At 34.4% G+C, this 20,839-nt stretch overlaps 1 protein-coding gene across 1 annotated transcript in view; it reads right to left on the bottom strand.

Moving 5' to 3' along the window:
• Positions 1-20,839, bottom strand: part of CSMD1 (CUB and Sushi multiple domains 1) — a 1,184,580-nt gene that overhangs the window by 70,439 nt on the left and 1,093,302 nt on the right. Inside the window, exons 51-52 of the mRNA XM_082756691.1 lie at positions 11,198-11,392; positions 6,123-6,296 (exon numbers count right to left, since the gene is read on the bottom strand). Coding sequence (XP_082612817.1) covers positions 6,123-6,296; positions 11,198-11,392 — 369 coding nt within the window. The remainder of the gene's footprint in view (positions 1-6,122; positions 6,297-11,197; positions 11,393-20,839) is intronic.

The following is a 20,839-nucleotide window of genomic DNA, read 5'->3' as shown; positions in this document are numbered from 1 at the left end:
ACTTTTTTCATACATAGAGGATTATTATAACAATACTAAGTTTAGGATTGCTGATATCTTCAAGGAGGCATTAGGACAACGTTCTGTAAATTTTTGAAACAAAATAAGGATGTATGTTTTTTCATACTCCAAACAGGGAGTAATGACAGCAAAAAGTAACGAATACATTGAAAATACATTTTCCTCCTTGCAATTTTCTCTTGATATCTCATGGAAGTATTTACTACTGTCAGCCCAAATTAGCAATATGATCCCCCTTAACCCTTCCCTCTTATTCAGCCTCACTCAGCCTTTTGCCTGTCACATGCCCCTAACCTCTTAGCAGGCCTTTCTCCCAGACTTGTTTCAGTTCACCAAGCTTTCTCTTGTATGGTGGAAAACAAAAACTACACACAGCTTTCCACATGCGTGCTGAAGAGGAAATAATAACTTCAACCTGCTGACTACATTGCTGCTCATATGCTCCAGTTCATGATCTTTCCTGCATGGCCACACTTCTAACCCTTGTTTAACCTCTCTTCCATGTCACTTGGGTTGTTTTCTGTAAAGCTGCTTTCTACCCTGTCAGTTCCAAGCCAGTCCTCATGAATGGCATTATTCTAGCAAAACTGCAGGACTCTGAATTTGTCTTTGCTGATCTTTACAAGATTCCTGTTGGTCCATTCCTTCAGATTCTCAAGGTCCCTCTGTACAGCAGTACTGCAATCCAGCATACCAACTGTTCCCCATCATTTGGTGTCATCCTCAGACTCACTGAGGCTGCACCCCAACCTGTCACCAACAGAACCACTAGCAGATCTTGGGTAATATTGGCCACAGTTTATTTAAGTAGTTAACTACCAACTCTACTGCAACACCTCTCTCCCCCAAGCTCTGCTACTAGGAATGACAAATTCATGATCTGGTTAATCTTGCACATAGATTAACCACATACTAGAGCAAAGGTAGATGTCACTTTTAATCAGAATTACTTCTCAAGAATACTATTGTGCACGGTTCTAAACATTGACTAGTAATTCAAGCAATTGGAACAATCACAGGTTTTGGGAAAGGAAATATATGAAACATGCAAAATGGGAAAAGAGAGGTTGTATTTATACAGAATGGACTGGAGTATATTTGTGTTGTTGTTGTTGTTGTTTTCTAGACCTAAAAAGTGAAAAATTGAAAAAGCAGTGTTTGCACTGAAGCCAAGCACAGGGAATTGCAGGAAATTTTAGGAACAAAGATAGTTGAGATGTGCCAACTGGCATAATACAAAACACCAAAGTATTATGTACTTTCCCATAAATGGGAATTTATCAGCTATCTGGAATTATTATACGAATCATTTCACTTACAGATCATTCCAGCATATGATATTATATTTCTTGAAAAACTAAATTGTAGTAATAATTTATGAAAATTGAATGGAGTGGATTACATTTAAATTTAGATTTTAAAATACATCCTTGCCTTATTTATGTATAGCTTTGTACCTGAAAGTCATACGCAGTTAGGATAAGATATCTATGCAGGAAAACATAGGAGTGAGTCAATGATTAAATACCAACAATACCAGAGACAGAGTTAAGCAAACACTTAAAAGATTCTAATTTGATCTATGTCCTACATGAATCGGTCATACACACAAAGCATGCATATAAACACGTTTTGTGATGTACAGGTGTAATTCTTCTTGAAAAGAAAGAAGGGGAAGAGATATGAATTATCAGCAGTGTGAGGAATTGAGTACAAATGAAAAATATATAGCGTAATGATTCGCATTTATCTTCATATAACTGAGAAAAAGTATATATAATATATATACTGCATTATATATACTTTATATACATCTGCAGAACTATGTCTTGCATTTGCCATTGGACTCATTTACTACAGTCATTGGTTTAGCTTTCTTTTGAGAAAAATATGGATCTCACAAAGCTTTTCCTGAAATATAGAAATTAGTGTACTCAACTAGACTGAAAGCATAAATTGATTCTACACGAACCAGGGGGTAACACAATGTGATACCTGTTTTCATCTATAGCTGTTCTGAATTACATTCATGCAGGTACAGTGCATGCAAAAAGCATCTCTAACTCATTACCATTACTTTGAAATGGAAAGGGCCACTCACAGTTCCCTGGTGTTTGTCTTCTGATTTTCACAGGCTTCAGGTAAGTCCTAAAGGCACCTTTGAAATAAATTTGGTGCATGCTGTCCTTGAAATTTAGGAATACACAACTGGTGGCATTCACATCATCTAACTTTACGAATCAAATTTATCTTTCCTGAATTGCTCTCCTGAGGAGCCTGCATAGTTCCATTGACCTTGTTGGAAATTTAGGATCTTAGACTGTACTCTAAACTGCATCTAAATTAGGTGCCTAAAGCACATGACGTGAATATCCCTTATGTGAGAGAATATAGAGAGGCAAGAAGAGGTTTAGTACCAGAAATACAATCTTCTGCAGCATGAATGTGATAGCTCACTTAAATTTAGAGTTTTGTACTCGGAGCTGCACAGTATTTTTGGCATTACAGAGCTTGTTTGATTTTGAATCAACAAAGACTAAATGGTGATTAATAACCTTCTAGCTCTAAGTGTGATCCTTTCTACCTGCTGAGGTAGATGCATGTATTCAACAGTTCTAAGCATAGGGCCACAATCAACAATATAATCAATCTAATGAGATTCATCAAAGAGAAACCAAAGACCATCACCATTTTAAAAGAAAGTAGGGAAGTATCATAAGACAATTGTTACTCGTACGGCAGTCATATTTTCTGCAACAGGTGTTGTGTTCATTACAGATGGGAATACATCTGTAGAAATAATTTAAAATGCAGATATAAATTAGAAGTTGGTAGTTATGACTAAGAGGAAAAAATGGTAATGGATATCAATTTTAATGCAGATTTGTAAAAAAAATAAAATTAAACAGACAAGAAAAAAAAAAAAGTGTGAATTCATATATAGATCAAGCTGTATATAAAGACAGTTTCCTGACTATGAGATCTAGTAAATTGATTAGCTGATTCCCAAAGAGGTAAAAGCTTCTGTTTTTACACTGACGTGGAAAATAAACTAGTATTGTTCTCTTGATAAGTCCTGTACTGACTGTTTCTTTTCCATCTCTACACTATTCAAATAGATTTTTATGGCTACTGTAGACAGTTAAGTTTTTAGGGTGTTCTGAGGTAAAATATATTTCCCAGTAGTCAGAATAAGGAAGAAACTTTTGCAGCCTTTCACACATAACAGTTATTTATAATGTAAACAGATTCCATTGAGATTTGTATAATTAGTTTGTATACATTGGCAGCTAAATTATTCTGCATGAATAGACCTTCAAAAAAAAAAAAAAAAAGCAGTATATAAGTACTAAATAGTATTATTGATCAGATATTGAAGTAGTATTTCAGGTAAGTTAAAATGAATGAGTGCTAACACATATCCTTTTGCTAGAAATTATGATATGCAAGTGCCAGGCCGTACACTGGTAATGTATGGTATAACACTGCAAAAAAAAGCTGAGGATTAATAGCCTCCAGCCCCCACCCCCCTTCTTAATGTATTTATTTTTTACAATATAGTTTTGAATATTAGCAACAGAAGAAAGGGCTGAGAAAAATACTACACATGCAAATTTGGTGTTTTGGATTTTCAGAGTTGCATTTCCAGCATCTTTTAAATGTTTGTCAGACAGCCTATGGATAACCTAGGAAGCTAATGTGTCTTCACACACAAACCTCTTATGCAGTTCCACAGTGGAACTGATGAATTTATGTATACGAAAAAGTAATCCCATAACACAGCACTACCTTAACCAGAACTTCAGTAGAATTATTAATCCTAGGTTAAAAAAAAAAAAAAAAAAGATTTATTTCACTCCTTTATTGCTCTAAATAAAAAAAGAAGTAGTAAATAAAATATGCTCCCTTTGTTATATTACTGTTTCCTAAATAAAAATGATTTTATTCTTAATTTATATAATTGAAAAAATAAAGTGTAATGAATTAAAAAGTTTTCAGATTGGAAAAATGCTTTTCCTTCTCATAAAATTTGCCAGAAACAGCTACATTTTGCTCACTAATAACTAGCTGCCTCTTAGAAGCTAGGTTAGCTCTCTGAGATGATGGTCACTACTTTTGACTACTCACAAAAGTTGTACTACAAATATTACTGTTGCAAAATGAAATAATCAGTCAGGATTACATGATCAAAGGTTTTAAAATTCTTAATTCAGATTTGATGATCTGAATGTGAATTACATGATTTTATGCTACTTTTTTTTTTTTCTCTAAAGGGGAAGATCCTCTCTTTATTTTCCTTGCTGCTGCAGTCTAGTATCTGAACTGAAAGAAGAAAAGGCAATCAACACAACAGGTAGGACACAAAGACCTAGATTTTATTCCGGTCTCTGACAGAAGACTCCCACATTCCTGTATTTCACCTACACCCCATTAAATTGTCTGTAAAATTACTGATGAAGAATAGAGCTAATGTGCAGCTGATAACTCCACATTCTTTTTCATCAAGGTTAGATTATTATGCTTTTGTCTGTTAGTGCATTACTATCTTGTGGCTTGCAACATGTTTCAAAATATTTTATTTAAAGGTATTTTCAGCCATTAAAGGTCTCCAGAAATGCAGAATATTGTCACTAGTACACTGGTAAGAATCATGTTTGTCTAATGATAGTTGTCACTCCTTTTTTTTTTAAACAACCTGCTAAGATGAAATTGATGATACTTGAAGATTGTTTTTTGGAAGACAAGACTGAGTTGGTATGTGGTCCCATCACACCTGGTTTCTGGGATGCAGATGTTCCTTTTTTTTTTTGCTTAATATAATATTCTATAAGATAAATGTTGTGTTTTAAAATGCAGCTCTGATTTTCTATGCTTTGCTCACAGGAACTGTAGCTGCTTAGAAATCTAATGCAAAACAACATAGACTACCTACTTACCACTTATTTGTATAAGATAATGAGCATTAACAACCTGACATCCCACAGACCATCAGGATGTCTATCGGAACAGAAAGACAGTGACCCTATTAACACTGAGAAAGTTAAGAAGGATTCTAAGAAGGATCAGCATATTTTCATTATCAGTTATTCAGGTATACTGCATATGGAACTTTTTTCTCATAGATCCATACTGACACTGATTTATTGGAAACATATCAAAATGTTAATTTTCACTACATTCATAGAAATGACAATATCAGGGATTATCCAGACAGCAGGAATGTTTGAAGAAGTGAGGATTGATAAAAGATTATTCAGTTTTGATTTAATTTCTTCAGATATGACAAAAAAAATTGTTATTCTTCATGACATGCTTCAAAACATACCCACCTATATTCTTTTAATTGACTTTTTTGAAGATATTGAGGTCAGAGGAACATAATTGTCATTTTATTGTTTGCATGAAAAAAAAAAATCATGTTGATATAGTTGATATACTTTTTAAAAGCTTAATGTTTTCAGAGAATGGGAGGACAAGGGATTTTATCACTTAGCATATATATATCATTTAGCATATATCAGCATAATTTATTTAAAAGCTTCTAACTTTTCCACAAAATGCAAAGTTAGGCAGGGGATGGGGTTTGGTTTTGCTTTACTATGGACTGTCTTGTCTAATCCCCCTACCTATATGTTCAATATGCTGACAATTTATTTGTAGCTAGAATGCACCAGGCATGCTCCTGAACTGAAGCTCATCTTCCAGCATAGTTTCATCATATCCTCTGTGATGACACCACAAAGCAAATCACAATACTGCAAATGTGGCTAACCAAGTGAGCCACTGAAAAAATACTCCTGGTCCAAAAAGCTGTCCAAAAACATCAAATATAACTTAATTTCTTAAAAAAAAAAAAAAAAAAAAAAAAAAAAAATCATTTCTAAAAAAAAAAAAAATTCTAAAAAAATAACTTTTATCTGTCAGTAGAACAATATAAAATTTATACAGCACACAATACTTTCTGCATTTAGGATACCTTTATTTTTCACTGGTCTAAACATGTTGTTGCTTGATATGAGGTGAATTCCACTACTTAGCACTGTTTTTGATAAAAAAAAAAAAAAAAAAAAAAAAAAAAACAGAAATAAGTTTTTTTTTACCTAGACATTGGGTTTCAGTACCACTCCAGAGACCATTTGCCAAGCATTCTCTCACGTGAGAACCAACTAATGTGTATCCTGTGTTACAGGTGAATATCGCGGTGGCTCCATACACTGTTAAGGTCCCAATCTTATTTCCATTTGGTGGAGATGGAAGACCACCACAGGAGATAACTAGGAAAAAAAACAACAGCTTAACAAACTGAAGTATGAAAATATTTTTGATCATTTCTTAGACCGGAAAACAATAGATCACCTCACATTTTCTTATAAAGTAAAGGTAACATGAATAAATATAAAAGCTGTATTCAAAAGTAAAATTACATAGTAGGCTTAAAATTATGCTTGATTTGGCAATGCATGTTCTAAATCAGAAAACTCAGATACCTTCACACCTTGACAGCAGTTTAAATACAATCTGGATTTCACATTCTGAAACAAGAGAATTACATGAATGTCTGGGAAGGTTGAAATTATATTCCTGGTGTAAGAGTATGCAGAAGGAGAGTGTCTGCTCCTTTAAGGGTATCTCATTAAGGACGTTTAACAATGCAAGAAGGGATAATAACAAAGGGAGGCAGAGATGGGGACCATGTCTGGTCAGTCACACTGAATTATGAGACTGTGTGAGAATGTAGGAGTGAGTGTTCATTCCAGTAGGGTTATCTGACTGAAGACTCCTAAAGTAGGAGGCAATCACAAGGAACAGACCTCCCAGTCACACTAATTGGTGGGCTAACAAGTTACAGGTGTCAAGAACTTACAAGTTCCAGGAAGGATGAACCTTGCAACTGATAAGATTGTGAACTGGGTGCCCCGAGAGTGGGAGGGTGCAGGAAACTGCAGAGCTCTGCAAAACCATGGAGGGTGTGTGTCATGTCAGTGTCCTCTCTCTGTGTGTGTCAGTGTGTGTCTCTGTGATACATGCTCAGTTTTGCTACTGGTTGAATCTGCAAAAGGGAAAGCAGCAGCCACGTCCCCCAGCCCAGGCAGGCACAGGCCCTGGGTCCCTGTGCACTGGGCCCCAGCAGCCAGGCAGGAGTGGTCCTGGGCTGGAGCGGCTGGAAAAGGCAGCTGTGCTCTTTACTTCCCTTAACTCATCATATATGCTCTTTTTTAACATGTGGTACTCTGAACTTTTCTTATTTCCTACTATTATTCATAATTATATAACATATATTGTAGCCTATCTATTCTGCTACAAAACTAGACCCATTATCAGAGAAACCTTTTGTAGCATCAGCTGCAACAGACAGCTACTACAGGCACCACAATGAAATTACCTTTTAACAATGTTTCAAACTCTAATTGCACCTGTCCTATAATGTTATTTGCTTTTAGAAAAATATATTGATAATGTTGTAATTTAAGATGCAGATCTTAAATTCCTTTAAAGAGTTTCAATTGTATTTTATTACCTGTTAGCAGAAACCATGGTTTTGTTTTCAAAAGCCTGTTAACAGGTAGATTTCTTATATGAAACCTCAAGGCCACATTCTTCTATATTGTAAAAGGTTCACTGTGGAAAACAACATGGAATTTCCAGTGCGAAAGTTGGGTAACATCAAGCACATACCGCTGCACAGTAAACCAGGTCATAAAAAAAGTAGATGTGATTAAAACTTCTTATGCATGTAAGATTTCCAGAGGTAAATAACACTCCTTATATATACACCCATACACACACTATAATCAAGTCACACTAATGTCATTTGCAGAATAGAATTTCCACTGTAACTTCTAATGCTAATTTGCTGAATATTAACTACACATACATAGGTTTATAATTTTTTTTTTCCTAAAATGCAGCAGAATGGAGTGTTCTACACATTTGAAAATGCTTTACTATTTTTAATTACAGTGATTGCAGAAACAATAGCTAAGCTAATAACGAGCTACCTCATAACTTGTTAGGTAGCTACTTAGCATATTGTTAAATAAATAAAATGAATATACCAGTTAGGTCTCTCATAATCTAGAACTCCCTTAATTTGATGTTTCATACCTCCTTTATAGACATTATTCACAAGTAGATATTGATGCATACAAAATAAATCTACTTTAAACTTAGCTACCTCGAAGGAAGTTGTAGGGAGGTGGAGGTCAGTTTCTTCTCCCAAGCAACAAGCAATAGAACAAGAGGTAATGGCCTCAGGTTGCACCAGGAGAAATTTAGGTTAGATATTGGGAAAAATTTCTTCACTAGAAAGGTTGTGAAGCATTGAAACAGGCTGCCCAGGGAAGTAGTTGAGTCACCATCCCTGGCGGTATTTAAAAGATACGTAGATGTGGTGCTTAGGGACCTGGTATAGTGGTAGACTTGGCAGGTTGGACTTGATGAACTTAGAACTCTTTTCCAACCTAAATGATTCTATGAAATACTTTATTGTCAGTGTTTCAATTATCTCCTGCTGCTTCTGAAATATAATTTTAAACAGATAGGATCTATATTTGTATAACCAACTCTGAGCATGACAGTGACAGACAAAGTAAACAGTAGGCTCCTCAAAATACTCTGTAGTGTATTTCTGGATCTTAATGTTTTCTATCCAATGAAAGTGCTACTGAACAACTCTCTGAGGATGAAGTTTGCCATAATTACACCCTAATCAGTCCTTTCTGAGAGGGCAAAATAATGTACCTGCCTTATAAATAAACCAATGCATCTTTAATCAACAACTCTTAGGGGTTTCTGCACATACCTAATACTTTGCTTTTGGTTAACTGCATGGCTCAACCCACAGTTACTTTAATGTCCAGTAATTGTAGAGGTTGGTCAAGAAGTAGCTTTTCAGAGAGCTTTCACAAGCTGAATAATGCTTGTGTATTAGGCAGCAAACACAGAAGATTTTTAGTATGTGTGCACAAAAGAAACAATTACAGCTAATAGAATCAAAAAATCATTAGTTTTAAACTTGAGATGAAAATCCATATAACTATTACTGGTTTATAAGATATATACAACAGTTTCCTTATTTTTCCAACTAAGTATTTTCAGAAGAACATTTTCTCAAACCAAAACTAACAGAATAAAACATGCCAACATAATCCTACAACCCATCATTGTTCAAGAAAGATCCAATACACTGCTTTCATGCACTGTTTGCTATTACAAGTAACTCTCTTAACCTTATTCTAAAAACATCTTAAATAATTTTATTTTCTGGAAAATATATATCATTTTGTATTATTTGTAGTTAAATGTAGTGCATCCTTTTGTGTCTTTCCTTTGCTGTTCTTTTCCCATACCAGCATTATTCTCTAATATTGCCTCTGCAATCCATGACAGGTTTGTAGCCATGTGCTTCCCATTACTCCTGAAAGGTTTGATTTTTTATTGGGAGCTCATGCTGAGGTGAGGAAGACTGGAATCTTCACCCCATTATAGGAAAGGACAGTTTTAATAGGAGTATGTTCTATAATCCTGCCCAGAACTACTAACATAAAAAAGGATATGTCTATATCCTATCTATATCTGTGTCTGAAAATATATCTGAAGTACTTGTATTAATTTACTAGATACTCCACTACTATGCAAAAATGTTTCATAAAACTAAAATTGTTGCAGTATATTAATATATCTGTGAATTATTTCTTGATCCCAGAGATGAAGGAAAACTATTTATGGGGGATTTTTTCTCTCTCAATTTTTTTTTTTTAACCAAAATTTATTACATCAACTTTTTAATCTGGTATAATAAAATTATACCCATTAAATATAATAATATATATAATAATATATAATAATATAAATAAAATTATAATATTATAATACATTTATAAATAATAATAATAATAATAATAATAATATGATACCCATTAAATATAATAATATAATAAATATAATAAAATTATACCCATCTCTCTAGATTAGTGCAAACATATTTCATCTGATTCATTAAACATGATCACCTAATTCTAGCTGATCAGCAAATGCTTACAATGAAAGTAGGCTCAGAGGAGATGCACATGGGTGGTGTATTCATGAAGCTCAAGGAAGAATACAGGGAGTGAACTCTGTTGCAGAGTTTCTTTTCTGTTGCAAAGAAAGCTGAACTTATCTCAACACAAAGGGGATCTTCTCTTTTAAGATGAGTGTCTGTGTTTGAGCGGATCAACTGACTGTGTAAATGGCCTTCCCTGAGTTAATCAAACCTCTGTCTTCCTGAGATGGCCAGACCAGCATGGGTAGATGTATACATCGCTTACCCACACATGAAGTATAAAACTGAGCAATCAGTAAGATTAATTTTTAAGACAGCAACAGGCTCAAGATGGCTTTAACCTACATTTTCCTTTCCAGGGATTAGGGATGCCCAGTGTTGTGATGGTGAACACATAAAGAGTGGTAATAGGAACTGTGCGTTGCAATCCAACTGTATATTACAATTGCTGTAATATATTTGTGTTATGATTTCAGTATATTGCTGACTATGCTGCTAAATCGAAATTCTGTGTAATGTCAAATATCTTCAAATAAGTAAATTTGGCAGTAAATATCTATCTAAATCTATCTTTCTAATTTCTAGGAGAGAGAAAAAATGAAGTTTGGGGGAAATTTGCTAAGGCTCTGAGATTGTAACCCCTGGCAACTGTATGAGCGCACTGATATTCTCTAAATCCTTGAACATCTGAAGTTAGGACTGACATAAGTTATGATAAATGTGAATGAAGACCTTATTAAATATAAAAGCCTGTGTGTGTTTCTCCAAGTGTACCGTTTCCATGTTTCATCAAGACATCAAGGCAATGTCACCTTCTAATATAATATAATTCTAATCTGAAATCCTCTAAAGTAATAACGTCACCTCCTGCTATTCTATGAACTTACCCGCTAGTTAAATAAATCCACAGTCAGAAATAGACCATTGTCCAGACTGATCTTATTATTACTTCTTATTGTATTTTACACATAAATAATTTGAAACAACTAATTTTAACAATTGGAAATTTCATGTTCTATTACTCACAGGAAATTGATAGCATAAGAACTTTTTTAAAAATAAAATAAATATATTTATAAAATAAAATATGTGTATTAAAAAGTATAGTGGATTCTGTAAAATGCTCCTTACCCTTGCAACTCGGCCTTTCATTGCCTACACTCCAGGTTCCATTAGACCTGCACTGTATGAGTCTTTGACCCAATAAATAATATCCAGGACTGCAGCTGAGCATGACTTGAGCTCCATACTCATTCAGTGACCCAGAAATCAGTCTCCAGACAACATGTTCTGAAAGCAGAGTCTCTATGTTTGGACAAGTTACAGCTGTGAAGAAAAGACACTTAAATATTAGCATTCTATCACTACATTTCTTCACAGAAAATGTCTTGCCTTACATTGCAGAAGTCTTGCAATGAAAAACTGAGCACACCATAAGCATTTTTGAAATACAAGTTCTAGGAAAATAATGACTATCATATAGTGAGTATTGCAAATTAGGCAGAATTATGTAGTACATTTTCATTTAGAGCGATGCAGTGGAATAATGACGGACAGTCATGTTCTAACTATTTATTTAAACATTTTACAGACAAAAAAAACCTACAGTGGTTTTAAATGAAAAACAAATATTGCTATGTAATTTTTGCAAAAGCTCAAAGGTTTTGTTTTTTTGTTTGTTTGTTTGTTTGTTTTTAATTGTCCATGCTATTTGCTTTAGAAAATCTCTAACAGGTTCTTAAAACAGGTTGTCAGAAAAGCTGGTAGCACGCATTCAAATGCTAATTACCATAAAATGGTATACTGTGGGTATTTGAGAAAATGATTACATTCCAGTTTAGAACACTTGCCAAAACAAAACAAAACAAAACAAAACAAACAACAACAACAACAACATTTAGAAAGGTTTAAAGGTTTTTAGAGTGATTTCAGTTCTGTGGCTTTTAGTATTTTAGATTTTGTAAGATAATGCAGTTAGTGCATGTAAGTAAGAACTGTGGTTAATGTTTTTTCATAAGGCTTACAATAGCTATCAACCAGTTTCCAATTAATGATCTGCAATTCAACGTAAAACAAAATATTTGATATTTAAGATATTGACATGAATTATGAGTATGAATATGTTATGAAAGAGACTAGCGCAGGCAAATAGTGAAATACACAGAAAGTGATAAAAAAATCCTGTAAAAATCTAGAAGCTAGATTACCACCAATTTTCAGAAAGCTTTAGTAATACTGCAATTATATCTTTTCCAATAGCTACTTTACCCATAGCAAATTCTATCATCTAAGAAACATTGTGCTGGCAACATAGCATATATGTGAATATGTGCAAGAACTAATGAAAAGGAAATCATCTTGAGAACTTTTCCAAAAGACCAGTTAGAAAATTATGTTGAGTTGAAATTTTAGAATATGTTTTTACATTTTTTTTCAGTATGTCTTAAGAAGGATAGCTAGTATACAATCAAATTGCAACTTAAGAGTACGTCACTTTCTCCTTTATAAAAATATTCTGAATAGCTATAAACAGCTTCCTACATTAAAGGATGACTTCCTACTTCCTAATTTAATTTAAATTGATACCGGTACTAAACCATGTTTCATAGCTACTCAAAGATTACTCTCTATTAACCAAAAATTATTTGTTGTTAAATATTATAAGCCCATTTAAAAACTTCACTTAACACCTCAGAGTGAAAATCAGTCTGTCAGAAAATAAGTCTGTCAGAAGACTAAATTTATTCTAAATAGGCATTTAATACCCTGATAAAGTTAACATTTTTATCGCTTCTTCTTTCAAGTAGTAGTTTTATTGAGAAATATGGTTCTTTCAAAGATGAAAGCAAGCTTCTTATTTAGTCTAATAGTAAAAAAAAAAAAATTAAAAAATAGTCTTACCATAGGGGATATCTTAAGACACTTAGAGATAAGAAGCTCAACTATTTCAGCACATGTAAATGAGTAACATAGACAATTTCTTTTAATCTTGTACTGGAATTAGTATGTAATTTATTCTGTTCTTTAGCTACAAATACACTTAGAACCTTGTTGCAAGTACACTTTAAAAACTATCAGATTTCAATACACAACTGTACAATTTCTACTTGAAATTGTAACTAAGTACAGAATATACTTCCAGCTACAGACCGTGTTGATGTAATCAACTAAAGTTGTTGCTTGAAAATTTTATTTATTATTTTCCTCTCCTTCTGGAAACAAACAAAAAACACTATTAAGAGAAACTGGATTTATTGCACATAGATTATAAATCTACTAATTAACTCTCAGTCTCCCTCTTGCAAATTATAGATAGGGTAATTGTCATTTACATACATAAAGGTGTATAAGGGATGAACTCAACTTCTCAACTTCCTCCAGATGTGAAGATGTGTTAGGTATGTTCTCCTAGGTATGTGTTTTAGAAAAATGTATGAATGCTGTTTTACATAAAGTAATGTGTTTTACATAAAGTTTAGGTCAGAAAAAATAATTAGCATTTGAAATTATTAAAACTACTAATTTTAATGACATAATAATCTCCAGAAATTGTTAATTTTGAATAGGATCAAAAGCAGGGAAGTTTTTCTAAAACCCCTGATATACTTTCTACTCAAGATATTGATTAAATCTCTATTTTTTTTCTTCTGATTAATAACTACATTGAACTATTGATATTTTCTTAGAATCTGAATACCAAAATGTTGATGTCTCCCTTTTACTGAGTAACCTTCCTGTCCAAGCAGGACAGAAATAAGCTTGCCAATAAGCTTGCCTTTGCTTATCTTTACATAAGTCAAAAAAAAAAAAAGTACATCTCATGCTGACCCAGCAGTATCTTAAATATTGTGACTCTAAATGTTATTATTGTTTCAAATAAAAAAATAGAATGTATAGGATGGAAAAAAAAAATACCTCAGAGGAGCTAGCTATTCTAATTTGAAAACAAAATGAAATCTGATGGTATATGATTCTTCATCCGGTTGTTTATGATCATAAAGAAACAGAATGGGCATTTTTTTCTTACTGTCTTGTGAATTTATAATGCAATTTATTAGAATTGATAATAATTTATTATCAATTATAATAATAATCATTATTATCATTCAAATATATTCAAATATAGCATTTTGACTAAATTCACTATTGGCTTAAAAAAAAAGGCAAGATTAAGGTTAAAGCCTTGTATCATGAAATAAAAAGAAATTAGTATGGTTTAAATTCATAAGTATTAGTAAAATTAGAAGACTGTAGGAAAAAAAAACTCCTATACACCACAGAACCACAGAACAAAGACGAATAGGATCACAGGAGTTGATAGCTTCAGTGTGCTAGCAGAAAAGAAGTGCCTTGAGCAAAAAAAATCAAGCACTTCTTGGTGTTCAACACATTGAAACAGAAAGGGCTTCCAAACATGGCATCAGTCTGCCAATCGGCTATGTCAAGTCAATCTGTTATGAGTCTAATGTATCTGGACTAATCTAAAATGCTTGAACTAATTAAGATTTTCACAACATTTTACTGAGCTTCACTGAACTTACTGACCCTTAACAAGCACTCCATGTTAAAGACCCAACCTTGAAAAAATACTCCAAAAATTACTTTCTGATGTCAGGACTTATTAAAGAAAGTGTTAAGAGAATTATTGGCTATGGTCTTCTAACAAAAATTCTACCAATTATGCAATACCTGATACTTTGCCTGTTTATATTAACAAATTTCTTTTTGCACTTGTAATAAAATTAATGATTTATTTCAGATCTACTTGTGATTCATAGTTGTATAACTAGATATTGCTCAAACATTGAAAATTATTTCTTTTTAAAAAAAAAAGGTTTCTAAAATTTCTAACTATATTGTAATTAATTTATGGATAAAAATCACATAAGAAGAAAAAGTTTGAACCCTCAGTTATAGCTCAGCACACCATAGCTTCCAAAAATACCAACAGTGAAATCTTCGATATGCACAATATGCAACAGTAACATTAGCTGCTCTTAAAAATGCCTGATATAAGGGAAACTAGCACAAACCAATGAGGGATCCAATTTAAATCTTTGAATATATTAAAGACTATTGGAAAAAAAGCTATAAAGCTATACATTTACAGGGCCCATCCTGGACAATTAAAATTTTAGAAAACATAATTAGTCACAAAATCATTTCCTAGGTTAGGCATCTACTATCAACATAAGAAGGAAAGCAAGTAAGAACAGAGGCTAAGTTATCCTATTCAGCAATATATATATTTTTAATAAACATACTGGTACAGATTTCAGTACTGACACATATGCAGTCTAACCTATACGTGTTCATTTTAATTTACATATATAGAGATGTAGTATTGTATACAATTGTACTGTTTACCAGTTATGGTATTTAGCTTTAGAGAAATGGTAATTTTGGTAACCTTGCCATAATCATGCCACCCTAGTTATTCTAAAAGTATTCTACATCCTTAAACTGTCATTAATGCAAACACTGAGACTGTATTGTATCTCAGATTAGCAGAAATCTTTAGTACTGAGAGGCAGTGTTTGTCAGAGCAAACTCAAGACTGAGCTTTCTTTTCACGGAACATTAATTTTGGAACAAAGAAACACAAACCCTAGTATAGTATTATATATACATACTAAACAGAAGCAAGCTCTCTTTTACTTTAGAACAAGCTTAGTATGACCTTATCAAATCAGATCTCACTAATTTTTCAGTGGCTTTCTCTGAAGCATCTACTACTACTGATACAGTGAGGCACAACTCATTCTTTCTAATTCGTTCAGTTCTTAATAATGATCTACAACATCTGTTTTTCTATACTATTCAGAGAAAGAGTAAACAATAATACATTCAAGCTAGGAACAGACTTTAGTGTCATCAACTAAGAATTTCATTTGCTGCGGAGAGATAACCCAGATTTTAGATCAGTATTTCTGTTTCAAGAAGAAAGCCAGTATCAAGTATCCACAAAATAAAAATTCCTAAGAAAACATACTTAGCAACTCAAAGTTATGAAATTTTGTATCCCTGAGTTATGAAATTTTGTATCCCTGCCTCCCCCCCCCCCCCCCCAAATCCATTCAAGATGAAAAGGGAGACAAGGGGTAACAGTTTTAAACTTAAAAAAGGGTAGAGTTAAATTAGATATAAGAAATAAATTCTTCAGGATGAGGGTGGTGAGGCAATGGAAGAGGTTGCCCAGAGAAATTGTGGATGTCCCATCCCTGGCAGTGTTCAAGGCCAGGTTGGATGGGGCTTTAGGCAACCTGATCTAGGGGAGGCCCTAGCCGGCATGGCAGGTGGGTTGGAATTAGATGATCTTTAAGGTCCTTTCCAAACCATACCATTCTGTGATTCTATGAAAAGGGAAAATCACTTCTAGAAGACTGAAAATCTAGGTTCCTAAATCAGAAGAATTTCACAGGAGATGAATGATACACAGGAAAACAAGCACATGGTGAAAAATATTTTAAAATTTAGATAAAAAATGTAAAAGCAAAAGAAGTGTCTCAGATGAATGGAGTGACTTCCATCAACACCTTTAGATGACCTTGTTTCACTACAAAATGCTTATGGATGAAGCATAAATCTCTCTGTTCAGTAAGTGAATTTAGACATCCAGAAGAAGCTCTAGATAGAATTTAAAAAGCAATACATCTAAACTTTGCATTTACATCTAAGTACTTTTCTGTTCCCATCTTACAGTCTTTCTGATTTGGAAGACCTAATTTCTCTGCACTTGGTATATATTCTGCAGAAAGTGGGGCATTAAAGAATTACGCAAGAATAATTTTCACTAATTAGTCACAAACAAAATGTAATAATCATGCTATAATGGTGCAGTTTTAGTATAATAATAGGAAGAGATTATCTTATTCAAAGGAACGGAAGGAAATTTCATTTGTGTTCTTTTCCCTTTTTAATTTGTCACTGCAAGAATCAACATCCATATTTCCATAGTAGCAGGCAAAATAAAAATCATAGATGATGAAATGGAATAGGCAAAATAAAGAATTCCCACAAGTGTTCTTGTTTTAATCTTAGAAAGATGGAAACTAATGATTTTTCATGAGAGTACAGGTGTATAAAGATGCTAATGACAGGTAAGACAGCATTTGTCAACTGACTATACTTACAACTTAAAACTTTAAATTTTAAATCATACCCACTGTGGTGTAAATGCCTGAAGTAACTAGGAAAATAAAACTAACATTCACATTTTTAGGAAAAGGTACAGCATTGAAGAGGCTTTCAGGGTAGGGCATAACTGCATTATCTGAGCGTTCCCTAGGCTCCCAACCTTTGATGCTATCGCGCTGGGGAAACTTGGTGTGCTAGCTCTAAGGAACAGCACAGAGCGTAGAGTGGAGTGGAGACACCACGGCTAGGCTCTGTAATCAGATGGGGCCTCGATTGTTCTTGTGCACAAAGCTGCACTTTTTGCCACCCTAAGCCAAAGACCTGTCATGTTTTGACAAATGCTGTACCCTAGTGTACTTTTTGCTCATTATAATATCATTATAATACCAAAACACACCTCCATCCCAAAAGCTACCCGCCTCCAAGGTGCGACCACACCTCACTGAGCATGTGCTCTGAATTCCTCGGAGCCTATTACTTTAAACGGAGACGGGAAAACTTTACACCAATCATAACTAAGATATGCTTGACTAGAGCCACTCAAGCTCCACCTAAAAGATAGAAAATAATATAAATTGGCTCAAAAGAGAGGGGATGTTAGGGAAGATACCACCGTCAGGGGAGATACCATCCCGAGGACAACATCCTTAGGACCTCCTGACTCCTGGGATCAGTCGACAGGCTGAGCCTCTCTTCCCCCCCCATTGGGACGCCTTTGGGTGAGATCTGAATACCTGCTTATAAATCTCTATAGAGTCTTTGATCCTTTTAACACGTTTATTTCTAGGCTGCACACCTGTGACACCTGTAAACACCTGTAACATCTGTAACACCTGCAACACCTATAACCTCTGTAACATCTGTAACATCTATAAACATCTATAACACCTGTAACACCTACAACACCTATAACACCTGTGTATTTTATGCATACTAACTTGCTTTTGCAGACAGTCACTATTGCCGGCAATCCAAAAGAACCTGATTATCTGTTGCTGTAATAAACTATACTTGATTGCATTGTGATAACTCTCATTGAGTGCAACAAGGGTGAGGGTGGTTATCCGTGATAGTTCAGTGTTCTGAATCTAACCAGACCCCCAGGCGGTTAATGCATTTTTGGTGAATGTCCGAACGGACCCCCAGATGGTTAATGCGTTTTTGGTGAATGTCTGAGCAGACCCCCAGGCCGTTAATGCGTTGATGGTGAATGTCTGACTGGACCCCCAGACGGTTAATGTGTTTTTGGTGAATGTCAGACTGGTTCAGTATCCTGAATCTGACCGGGCCCGTAACGGTTAATCAGCTACACCCCTTAACGCGACACCCACGCATCCTTTCCTTTGTATTTGAGTACTAATAAAATTATACTAGTTGGGTTAAAAGGTATTAGAGGCATTTCATGTGGCACAGAGTAACATAAAAAGGAAGTATCATGTACACACCAGTATTCATCTATAGTTTGAGACCGAAGTTCCTTGTTTATTCAAATAGTTGAATATTTCTCAAATATTTCTACACCTTTTAAACAGAATGGTTTTTAGAACTGCAGGTCACACTCCCTTCCTTGACCAACAGCAATGTACTAATTTAAAGATTTCAGCAGAAAGTTTTAGCAGACTTTACATGGTGTCCTGTATTCATATCTGAAGTTACTATTACACTGTCACTATCTAATGAGAGTATTGGTCAGATTTAAAGTATTGCCTGAGAAAGGCTTTCAATGGCTTTTTAAATGGTTGTATAGATAGACACCTCCAGTTCCCTTCATCATGTACAATACCCAACGCAAGTGACTTTTATGCCATTCAGTTAAGCTTTCCTAATAGCTATCTCTTGATTGGTATTTCATGTAATTAAATCCAATAACTTAATATCCATGATTCATCTATGTCTTGCTCTGACACTCATCTCACCATGAACTAGTCTTGCTTGTGATTCATACTAGCATGAATCTTATTTCTCATGACTGAAACCTGGTGTAAATACATTTAATGAAAATAAAGGAATTTCAAATATCTGCCTCAGGCACTGTATTATCAGTGATACTTTGCAAAATAAACTGCACTGATTTCAATCTTCATTTTAATAGACCTGGGGATAAAATGAAATAATTTATTTACCATTTAACTTTCTGTGCCAGGTTTCTGCTCATCAAGTCTGAGATGTTTCTATCTAGGTCTGGAGACTAAATAAACAGGTTATTGTGATGATTGTCTAAGTTTTTCAGCACTTTGCAAGTAAGTAATCTAAAGTAACAGACACGTATCTCTGAGTAGTGATCCATGTTGAAAATACTGACATTAAGTTTACCATATAGGTCTATGTACTTTATCACTTCTCATTTTACTATGCAATAGGAAACTTTTTCAAACTGAATGCACTTTTAGAAACTTTGTTAAGATATTATAAATATTAAACAAAATGTGTAACATTGGAAGTTGTGCTAAACATAGCAATTAAGCTCAGTTTACAGAGTGTCACTGTGTAACACAATATTTTCAAAAACACTGGCTACTCCTTTTGCATTGCAGATATACTGCTATTAATTCAGTATTTTTAAATGCAAGGTAGTTTAAACTTCCTCTTTCCTCAAAAAAATATTGTTGACATTTCTACTGATTAATCATTCAAGTTATGTTCTTTGTATCCTGACTTTTTTTTTTCTGAGATACTGAAGCGCATTTCAATACATGAGAGCACTACCTTCCCTCTGTGCATGGTTCTGAATGCAGAGCGTGCTTGTGTGTGATCACATCTGGTTTCAAATAATCCTACTTATGCGGAAATGCTGTGTTCAGTTTTAGGCACTGTCCTTCAAGATGTAGATCAACCAGAGATTCTCCAGGGACCAGTAATGAGAATCACCAATACTAAAACAATGAACAAACAGTGAGGATGAATCACAGCAAGACTGTTAACTTTACAGAAGAGGTGTCTGAGTGTATTAGGTGTAGGGGTCAAGGTGTTGGCAGCAGTGGAGATGTAGGAATGGCTTCTGTGAGAAGAGGCTCTGTGCCAATACCAGCTGGCTCCACACTGAACCCACCACAGTACATAGCTGAACCCATCAGCAAATCTGATGGTACCTCTGGGAAAGTATTTTTAAGAAAAGGCAAAAGATTTCACGGGCAGAGAAGGAGAGAGAAGGGAAAAAATGGAAGGGAAAAAAAAAAAAAAAAAAGTGAGAAAGAACAGTGTGAAAACAAAGGCCAGAGAAGAAAGAGAGGGAGGAAGTGCTCCAGTTACAGGAGCTGAGCAGCCCATGGAGAAGACCATGGTGAAACAGGCTGTCCACCTGCAGCCCATGGAGGATACCACCCCAGAACAGGTGGATATTTCCTAAAGGAACTGCTGCCCGTAGAGGACCCATGCTGGAGCTGGTTTATCCTGAAGGACTATCCTGAAGCCTGTGGAGAAGATCCGCATTGGAGCAGAGGAAAAGTGTGAGGAGGAAGGAAGAGCAATGACTGCACAATTGCCATATTCACACCACTTTACTCTTTCTTTAAAAATAAGTTGAATTTTACTTGTTTGGAAAACTGAATTGTTTTTGAAATTCAGAATCTAGAAAGCACATACATACACTTTTGATTCTAGATTCTAAACTAACTCTCAAAATTGTAAGTGTTATAG

This window comes from Aythya marila (assembly GCF_965140915.1).
Source record: "Aythya marila genome assembly, chromosome: 3".
Classification (NCBI taxonomy): Eukaryota; Metazoa; Chordata; class Aves; order Anseriformes; family Anatidae; genus Aythya; species Aythya marila.
The sequence above is the reverse complement of the archived record's forward strand: the minus strand, read 5'-3'. Positions and strand labels throughout refer to the sequence as shown.